We start from the raw sequence: 10,877 nt of genomic DNA on the forward strand, positions 1-10,877 counted from the left end.
GTCTTGGCGAGTATCCAGTTAAACATCAGTTTTGGAAAAAAGAAAGAGAACGCATGTTGTGTAACAGTATATAGGGTCCGTGGATAAACTCTTATTAAAGGGACCGCAGTCTTTTTGTTTGTATATGCTGTCAATTATAGTTCTTAGAAAGAAAATCGGAATCAGCAAAAATCGGTATCGGCAGATCACACTAACAAAAAATCGTAAATCGTAATCGGCCTAGAAAATTGCAATCGGTGCATCTCTAGTATAAATCTCAGTTTTGAAAAATTGACACTTTAGACTGGTTTTGTGGTCCAGGGTCACAAATAGCTGAGATTATTAAATAAAACAGGACTACATCTCAGTTTTGAAAAATTGACACTTTAGACTGGTTTTGTGGTCCAGGGTCACAAATGTAAATACAAATGTTAATGTGAATTATAAGGTTAATGAGAATTTAAAAGTAAAATTTAATGGTACATTTAAGTCTCCCATTGGCTTTCATTTCCTGTAATTTGCATTCTGAATTATGATTTGTCTTCTTGCATTTATTTGTGTACTTATATGTGATTTATTATTTTTTTATTATTTTTTGCATATGCAGTATGCAATAAATATTTCATATTGTATTATGCTATATCGTTGGCACATGACCTCATTATGTTGCATTCAGTTATTGAAAATAAAAGCATATATATATTTTTTTTTTTTTTTTTTTTTTTTTTTTTTTGGTTTTCTTTTAAAATTTTTTTTTGTTGCATAACTAACCATAGGGTTTGATCTCTCTCTCTTTTAGTTTGCGGCACCATTGGTAAGTTTACCAAGTTGACGTCGAGATGGTTTCATTCTTCCTAAATCTGTCCGAGTTTATCGAGATTTATCAATGTGGTACTGCTTCCACACTTTTCATTCATCACTATTGACATCCAGTTGGGCACATTGCATTATGGTATACAGTATGGTGTCCTCATGGTTGCATTCTGTGCAATTGTAGCAGGTCATCCACGTATTCCATGCCTAGAGAAATTTTTGAGAGACCTCAAAAATTAAGCATAAATATCCCCTCTGTCTCTCTTTCCCCTGCTCCCTCCCACTCAGACTGTTGCTCATTATTATTGCACAGTTTTGACGGCACTGAAGTCAGATTTCAAATCTTGCTGGTAGCTCGGTTACAGAATACAGCACTCTAATAGCCTGAGGTCTGAGTTTAGCCAGCGCAGGGAGTGACTGGCAGCTGTACATGCACTGAGCACTGGAGCAGGGTTTCATTTCAAATGCAACACTGGCTTTCCCATGTTGATCTTTGGCAAACAGGAAGACACTGTAAGTCAGAGTGCATTTGTGTGTTGATCTTTTTACCGCACAGCAGTTAAACATTTAACGTGGCTGTATAACAAACAGGATGATAAAGCGTCTTAAGCTACTGAAACTTAAGAGACGTGTGAGAAAAAGTAAGTGTGTGATTGACGTGTGCGGCTGTAGGCATGTAGACGACATCATGCCAAGTGATGACAGGATGACAGCGTTTACTATGGAGCTAAAAATCACATGCAAACATCAACAAATTCACCTCAGCTATTTATAACTGCTTGGTTGCAAACAAACATTTGTTGCCTTCAAAATAGGAGACAATTTTCTTCTTCACTTATTTTTGCAATTAATTCAGAACCAACCAATCTTTTTCCTGAAAATCCTAGCTAATTTTAACTCGTAGGATTAAAATTTACAGACTTTGCACATACAAGATATAACAATTTCCTTTTTTTTCCTGACCTTGTTACACTTGTGGTGTTCCTGGTCAAAAAAGACCAACCTACAAAAAATTGCTTGTAAATTTCTTGTTTTGCTATATTATTACCAAAAATTGGAATCAATCTTTTATCAGTTAGCACAAGTTTTGTATTTGGTTTTTGGAAAGGATGGCTTTATGATCTGAGCTTATGCACCACATTTGTGGGGTGAACATTGCCAAAATTATCCACAATAAAAAAAAAAACTTTTTTCACAACCAGTTCCAAAAATAAATATAAAACCAGTGCTAATTGAAAGAAAACAAGTTGACAAAAAGATTTAATCCAATATTTTGTGATCATAAAGCATAATGGCAGACTTGAGACGTTTTTAAAGGTGGCCATTTTTGACTGGGAACACCAACTTAGGTAAAGGATTTTCACCACAGCACATGGGGTAAAATTTGTAAGCTTTATAAGTAAATTATAAGGTTATAATAAGAATTTAAAAGGAAATATGATGGTACGGCGCCTATAACATTGCAGTCTCTCATTGACTTTCATTGTAAGAATGTTCACAATTACTATCTAACAGTAATTTGCATACTCTCTTGCGGTTCTTGTTCACAGTCAAGGCTAGTAACCAGAAAGATGCTGGTTTGATCCCCAGAAATGTGAGCCATGACTGTTGTTCCTTTGAGCAAGCCATTTCTCAAATTCCACTTTCCCTGGTATTGCGATTAAATAAAGATTTTATTATTCTTTTTATCTTCAGTGTGAAGTTCTTTGTGAGAGGAGTGTGTACACTCTTAAAAATAACAGTGCTTCAAAAGGTTCTTCACAGCGATGCCATAGAAGAACCATTTTTGGTTCCACAAAGAACCATTCAGTCAAAGGTTCTTTAAAGAACCATCTCTTTCTTACCTTTTTATAATCTGAAGAACCTTCTTTCGCCACAAAGAACCTTTTGTGAAACAGAAAGGTTGTTCAGATGTTAAAGGTTCTTTATGGAACCATTTAGACAAAAAGGTTCTTCTATGGCATCGTGAAGCACCTTTATTTTTAAGAGTGTATGGGGAAAACTGACTACAGACGTTCAGGCAATGCATTGCGACAGGCGGTGAAACCGGGCAGCTGGCATCAGGGGCTGAATCTGGCTCTGTATGTGAGCTTGGACTCACCCACAATCCCTCGTGCTCCGCGCTCATTTACACTGTGGCTCATTAGCCTGATTAGCAAACTCTCTGTTACTCTTTCTCTCTTTCACTTGTTTTCTGGTTTCCCTTCCAACATTTTTTCAATGTCTCCTCAGGACCAATGATCAGCTGGTGGCCTTCCTGTCCAAATACAGAGATATGAATTTCATCAAGTCCCACGGGAGAGATAACGCTCGGTGAGTGCTGACGTGTGATCACGCTGATGGCTTATGGTGCCCAAGACACTCAAACGCGTGCCAGTCGCACAGAAGGGTGCCTTTTATAACCGACAAAAATAAATTTGTAATTTGCATTGTTGATAATCGCCAACAGATTCATCAGAAAACAAGGTTTGGACCGGCTTTTCTTCGAGTGTGACACCCATATGTGGAGACTTGGAGACAGGAAAATTCCAGAAGGCATATCTGTGGATGGAGGCTCTGACTGGTTTCTGCTCAACCGAATGTTCGTGGAGTACGTCATCAACACTCAAGATGACCTTGTGACCAACATGAAACGTTTCTACACGTACACACTCTTACCTGCAGAGGTGAGACACCAAAATTATGTCAAATGAATGTCAAAGAAGTAAAAATGTGTTGTTTTCCAGAAAAAAAAATATCTAAAGATTCTTGAAGGGATAGTTCACCCAAAAAAAAATTTCTTTCAATAATTACTCACCTATCGCTCATCTTCAGAACACAAATTAAGATATTTCTGATGAAATCCGAGAGCTTTCTAGCCCTGCATAGACTTCAACGCAACTACCACGCTCAAGGCCCAGAAAGGTAGTAAAGACATCGATATAATAGTCCATGTGACATCAGTGGACTGTGACATCATATTGTTGAATAAAGTCTTTTTTTTATTGTTTTCTTTGTGAACAAAAAGTATTCTCGTAGCTTCATAAAATTAAGGTTGAACCACAGACTATTTTAATGATGTCCTTACTACCTTTCTGGGCCTTGAACATGGTAGTTTCGTTGCTGTCTATGCAGGATCAGAAAGCTCTCGGATTTTATCAGAAATATCTTAATTTGTGTTCCGAAGATGAACGAAGGTGTTACAGGTTTGGAACGACATGAGGGTGAGTAATTAATGACAGAATTTTCATTTTTGGGTGAACTATCCCTTTAAAGCAATGGAAATTCACTATAGAGAGAATATATTTTGCATTACATTTATTATTGTTTTTTCTTGTTTTGAACAAATCTAAAGGAATTTATGAGTAGAGTTTAAGTTTAAAACAAGTAAAAAAAAATGGGGTAAGAAAAATGAAGTATATTATTCTTATATTCATAATAATATATATTCTCTGAAAACAATTATCTTGCACAATTTTCATAGTTGAATTAAATGCATCTTGTTTTAAGGATATTTAGGTTTTTTTTTTCCTACAAAAACAAGACGATAATAATGATCAAGAAAATGACTTTGCATTGCACAATATTCCAAGGATTCTGCTACATTAATTCACTAGATTGGCTTTTCATTAATATTTCTCACTTATTCATGAGTTTGAAGTTTACGATGGTAAATTGAGTAAATTTCCAAAAAGCGAGATGAATTTGCATAGTTTTATTTGCTCATTTGCATTGTGTGTTTGCTCATTTGAAATGACTGTGTCAAATGTGTTAGTTTTAATGAAGGGCTTTTTGCTGTGCCGTGGCGAAATTGGATTCTTCGCTCTGTCTAGGGCTAGTTATTCACCGCTGAGATATTGGATATTGTGGCTTGAGAAGGCAATTGGCCCCTTTTCACTGATGTAGACATTTAACACACTAGACCTCCTGACAGGGCCATTCTGTTAGACATCCATCTTCATTTTATCAGATGTCATTATTCTGTTTCAACCTCTTAGTCATCTATTTTCTTCTCTTGCTCTTCACCTCTCACCGTCCCTTCCTATTTATCATCCTCCCCGATCCTCTCTCTGTCTTCGCAGTCGTTCTTCCACACGGTTCTGGAGAACAGCCCGCACTGCGAGAGCATGGTGGACAACAACCTCCGCATCACCAACTGGAATCGAAAGCTGGGCTGCAAGTGTCAATACAAGCACATCGTGGACTGGTGCGGCTGCTCGCCAAATGACTTCAAGCCCTCCGACCTGCCCCGTTTCCAGGTGAGCGTCTCATACCCTTCCCGCGATGCTCTCAGCCCTCTCGGTGTCCGACTGTAACAGTGCAGCCAGCGCTAACAGGAACAGTTCGATGAACCCGATCATTAGTTAAACACTTTTAAAGCCGTTTCCATGACAGCGCTGACCTCACGCCCGAAGGAGACCTACGCCGCGTCCTGTTTAGTCTGAATAAGCACAATAGGCCTTTAATTTACCTTTAACAAACACCTAATAGTGTGAGACAAGCTCTCCAGTCAGTAGCGATTTCAATCGTGATTAGAAATCCAATGAGACTCAACTAAAGGAAAACCTTGCGAACTCGTGCCTACACAGGGGATCTGTAATTAACTGTGGCCGGCAGAAAAGGACGATGAGGGATCAATTGCGTGGTGGTCTCTCATCAAAAGGATTCTGGTAGTGAGTCTAGTATAGTGGAATGAGGCTGTGGAGCTTGACCGCAGCAGCTGATTCCCTTCTCTCCCCTCCTACCTTTGGTCTGGAAGTCTCTCATTAGCCTCCAGTACAGAGTCGATCCTAACCTGGTCATGCCCGACCCCGGTGGCTCACTCTCTTGAAATGAGTTTAAAAGTTGTCGTTCCCAGCCTGGTGATTTTCACATAGCTGGCTGTGCTTTATTTTTTCCGCTGCAACAGAACTGCAACTTTGCATTTTCTCTCGTGTTGCTTGCATTATGGTTTCACGTTAAACCACGTTTCCTCATAAACTCCCTACTGTCAGCTTGTGTGCCAAACCATGACATCATCACCATGTGCCACATCAGGCAGCTTTGCCACTTGCTTGCGTTTTCCCAAAACCTACCAGCTGATGAAGCTACTTTTTTTTTTTTTACTTTTTTTTTTCATTTAACCACAATGGTGGATCTTGATGTTCATATATTCGAATTAAAGTAAAAAAAAAATTTTAAGTAATTTTGGCCCTGTTTTATTTATAACTAGTGTTTCCTGTTTTAAAGGGGTCATATGATGCTGCTAAAAAGAACATTATTTTGTGTATTTGGTGTAATGAAATGTGTTTATGCGGTTTAAGGTTCGACACATATAATGACACATAGCGTGCGGAACGGCGGGAGGGTTAGAGTGAGCAGAGGTGGGTGGGCTTGAGAACGGCGCAGCCAGCGATTTCGACAAAGGAGCGTCCGGAAGGACATGTGACGACTCCGGGCTGAACTCCGCTTCATCCACGGTGAAAGCCGATCTGGCGATCCACAGCGCAAAGTTGTAGTATTTCCTCAGTTTTATAAAGAATATCTCTTTGGATTTGAGACTTTAGTCTTTGCAACTTTACAGATCTTCTTTATGCACCAAGAGCTTGTAACACTCCAAAGAGAAAGGAAAAATTGAAATCGCATCATATGACGCCTTTAAATAAGGGCTGAAAACCCAGCACCATCATTGGCATATTTCGAGCCTCGCTAAATGTTTACAGCCACAACTGCTCTACATAATGGAGTCATTTCACAGAGCCTGCGGTTAACTCATTCAGGCCTGTGCTGGGGGAAGGGTCTGCGAGTGTTTAGCGGGTCATTATCACTAAAGGCATGCCCATAGTGAGTATTGAGTAATTATTCTGTGACAATACCTCCTTTCTCACAGACAGCTCTGAAGAAAACGGACAATGGGAGAGGAAGGGAGGCTTGAAATGTGTCATGGCAGTTCAGTTTTTATCCACGCATTTCTCACCCCTCACCCTATAGAGGCCCAAACCGTATAAAAGAGCTCTCTCGACATGCCTCTCCAAATCACTTTATTATATTTTTTTATGCTTTCTCTTTTTCTCCCATCTTTTGACTTTTTAAAAAAAAATAGTTGAATTTTGTTTAAAAGGATAGTTCACCCAAAAATGAAAATTCATGAAAGGAAATATATTAAAGAATTGTACTGGTCACTTTTTTTCAATGCAATAATAATAAAAAAGAATCACGAGCTGCGATATCTATTCCATGAGCAATATTCAAATAAATACATCAGTCCAGTTTAACAGTCTGAATGATTTGTTTATGAATCAGTCTTTTGAATCAGATCTTTCCAATGAATCGTTTGATTTAGTTCACACTCACAGTAGACTGTAGTGCTATATTGAATTTAATAACAGTTTTTACAGTGGCACACACTGTATAAAGTTCTAGATTGCATAACTCGCGACTTTCACTATTGTTTTGTCAGCTGAACAATCGGTATGTTGTTAAATAATAGTACAATCTATTGAACACACTGCATTTCTATCCCTCACAGTCTTGTTTTCCGTCCTGTCAGAAATGATGGTGCTACCCTGGCTAAGGTCTATTAACGGTTTAAATGATATGTTTACAAGTCATACTGCTCTAGTTTTCCTTTTTCTTTGGTGTTGCACGGAATAAAGAAAGTCATATGGGGTTGGAAAGCCATGAGGATGAGTAAATGATGACAGAATCTTAATTTTGGGGAATTTTTGTTCCTTTCATGACTCGTGTTTTGATTTTTCCATCTTCTAGGACGCTCTCCTGAAAGATGTCTGTCAGGGGTCTGATGTTGCCTGAAAACTATTTCAAGCATGAAGATTTTTGATATTTTTGGTTCTTCACAGATGTCGTCCTTCTTCTTGTCTGTTTTATGTTACACATGTTAGTCTGCGGGGAGGCGAGGTGGATGTGAATAAAAAGCAACACCACCGTTTCATGCCAGACATACGCCACTTTGATTTTTACTTTTTGCCGTCAATTATCTCTGGAGAATTTCCGTTTCTGATTCTTTTAGCTTTTTCCCCTTCTAGCACATCATTCTGGATGGTGTGCCACGCTTTTCAGTTTTCCGTCGCTTCGCTCTGTCACTATCTCTCTTTCTCTTCCTGCTTCTCACAGTCTCAGCAGGTTGTCTTGTCTATCAGCGTCTCTTTGTCTTCACACTCACGCTCTCTATTTCTTTCTCTCTCTGTCTTTGTCTCCATCAGCAAACCACCAGGCCCACATTCTTCGCAAGGAAGTTTGAAGCCAGTGTAAATCAAGAGATAGTGAATCAACTGGACGCCTTCCTGTTCGGGAGTATGCCCCAGGGCACGCTGGGTCTCAAGGCCTACTGGGAGAATGTTTTTGATGAAGCGGATGGTATTCACAGCCTGTCCGACGCGCATCTCACTCACTATCATGCCTTCGCCCGATTGGGTCTGGCACGGACTACCAACTCGTTACAGGGTGACACCAGTGACAACAGCTGCAGGTCAGTACGCAGTCTATTGTATGTTTCATTGAAGTGCAAAATGAGTTGTCAGGATTTGCTGTTTGTGTTTAGATCAGTGTTGTTAGACTGCAGAGTTTAGCTCAAATCCTGACCAAACTCACTTACCTGTGATTTTCTAGGGATCCTAAATCCTAAAGCTTGCACGGGTGTGTTTGATTAGGGTTGGAGCTAAACTCTGCAGAACATTAGCTCTCCAGGGCAAGATCTGAGGAACCCTGGTTTAGATTATCTAAGTCTATCGTTTTGACTTGTTTGGGGTTTGCCATTGGCTGTTGTATGGAAATGAGCAGCTTGCACCTTTCTGAAAATCAGTGGGTTTGCTTCAGGACCCAGATTTTACACTGAAAATCATGAGACGACTTAAACTGGTTGATGATAGTTGAATGATGATGGTTTCATGCTCAGCAGTCAATAATTCATTGCACATTATAGTCAATACAAAACTGTTTTTTAATCCTTATTGCAAGAGAACCTATTTTTAATGTAGTTATTCTTATTTTAATAGGTTTCTTAATAGTTTTCAAGGATTTCAAGATGACATCTCATTTTGCTAGCTTCTAACAAGTCAGATGAATTTGCACTAAAATTACAAGGAATCTGATTGGATGCACAGCTTTTGACATGGTCACGAAACAAATATGTGAAATACTGTAGAAAAGTCAATTTTCGATCATTTTTAAAAGTGATTTTAAAATTATAGATCATTTAATCAAAAGTGTTTATACTACACCCTACTTTTGATTTATATTTAAAGAAATATAGTAAATAATTGGTATTTCATTTAATACATTTTCAGCCCACTGTGTTTTAATACGTTTTGAATATTAATTTAGTTCAATTTACTGTTCATTTTATTTTAGCGATAATTTAATTAGTTGATTTGATTACGGTTGTACTCCATTAAAACCCATTAATATTTCTCCATTAAAACCTCCATAAAAATGTTTGGACTGTGAAATATTTCCGAGATTACTTTTGACTTTGAGTTTCAGTTGAGTAATGATTCTGTGACTCTAGATCATCCTTTCTGATTGACATCCCACCAATCACTGCTCTAAATAAATTAACTTCATTTTCAAGTGAATTGTTCCTCTAACATTTGTGTGTGTCCCATGTTTTTGTTAGTGTGGGTTTTTCATAGTAATTATGTTTTGTTTAGAACCGTATGTATATTGGCACTCTAAAAGCTAAAGAAGTGCACACTCATTTGTGCTGTCTGCCGAGGGAAGCGCAGCTTTGTTTGATCTCACTGGCAGCAGATCTGAAGTTCCTCGGCTGTCCAAGCATCTGTCATTACTGAGATAGAGAAGAGAGAGAGAGAGAGAGAGATGGACGGACGGACGGACGGCCGAGAGAGGATAAGGGACAGAGAGTTTGTCAGTCTGGCTGCTGTGTTTATCAGTGCAGTAATGGCTGGCGTTTCTGTGCGAGGAGAGCGCCGGTGCGTTCAGACAAGTGAGCCACAGTATTTGGACCCTGCAGAGGGACTCGTCAACACAAGGAGGTGGTTGTTGCTGGCCGGTGGGGGTTGGGTGGCGGCGCTCTGTGTTTTTCGCAGCCCTCTGTGACATCAGCGGTAAGAGGCTGAGGTGGGCCGCTTCAATAGCTGCTCTGTTAGTCCCTGCGTGCTGCCCACCTCCTGCGGTGACAGGACGGGGAGGAGGTGGGGGCGGCCGCACCGGTGTAAATATTTGCTGTTCTGCTTGTCAGGCGAGCGGTGCTGGGATGGAGCACCTCTAGCCTGAGCTGGAATACTGATGAGAGCGCGGCGGCGGAGCTCAGGGTGGAGATCGCCGTGAGAGCAGCCGTCTGCTCCACATGGCCGCCTGCGTCTCTATCAGCTCCTGCTGCTCCTCCTTCTGTCTGTCTGTCTGTCTCAGTGTCTCACAGCCCAGCGCTTCAGTCACCTCTCTACAACCCCACGTCTAGAGAAAATAAACTTCACTCAGAATACAAAATGATTGGTTTGGTTGCTCAGAAGTTTTTCAGCTTTTTTTTCAAGTGAAGAGCATGTGAACTAAGCCAGAAGAAACTTTGAAATAGCAAAGACAGTTACTAGTCGAATAACTGGTCTCAGTCCTTTATTTGTTTTTACAGTGCAAACTGTCTTAACAGTTTATAAAATATATATATATGTATATATATGTACACTACCGTTTAAAACTTTGGGGTCAGTAAGATTTTTTTTTTAAATGTATGCTCACCACAGCATTTATTTGATCAAAAATACAGTAATATGAAATAGTATTACAAAAATTGCAGCCATTACTTCAGTCTTAAGTGTCACACGATTCTTCAGAAATCATTATAATATGCTGATTTGGTGCTTATGAAACGTTCTTATTATGAACAATGTTGAAAACCGTTGCCCTGCTTAATTTTTTTTTTTTTTTTTTGGAAGCCTCTACTCTAACCTTTGATGCAATTAAAAGTATTACTTTCTTTTAAAAGACCCCAAGCAAATGGAAAGTAGTGTTATACAAGGAAAAAATCTGGACTAATCTGTTTGGGATTATCTAATGTGGAACATTTCTCATGTTAAACCACCAAAACAAATATATTAGATATATATATATATGTATATTCACAAAAACTGCAAAATGCTTATATATATATA

The 10,877-nt window shown here is 39.1% G+C and overlaps 1 protein-coding gene across 1 annotated transcript in view; it reads left to right on the forward strand.

Moving 5' to 3' along the window:
• LOC107690267 (xylosyltransferase 1-like) overlaps nucleotides 1–10,877 on the forward strand; it is a 76,211-nt gene that overhangs the window by 56,966 nt on the left and 8,368 nt on the right. The window contains exons 5-8 of the mRNA XM_016488549.1: nucleotides 3,025–3,105; nucleotides 3,242–3,458; nucleotides 4,854–5,030; nucleotides 7,974–8,239. Of these exons, the coding sequence (XP_016344035.1) occupies nucleotides 3,025–3,105; nucleotides 3,242–3,458; nucleotides 4,854–5,030; nucleotides 7,974–8,239 (741 nt within the window). The remainder of the gene's footprint in view (nucleotides 1–3,024; nucleotides 3,106–3,241; nucleotides 3,459–4,853; nucleotides 5,031–7,973; nucleotides 8,240–10,877) is intronic.

Source organism: Sinocyclocheilus anshuiensis, unplaced genomic scaffold (genome assembly GCF_001515605.1).
Source record: "Sinocyclocheilus anshuiensis isolate Anshui unplaced genomic scaffold, SAMN03320099.WGS_v1.1 scaffold461, whole genome shotgun sequence".
Taxonomy (NCBI): domain Eukaryota; kingdom Metazoa; phylum Chordata; class Actinopteri; order Cypriniformes; family Cyprinidae; genus Sinocyclocheilus; species Sinocyclocheilus anshuiensis.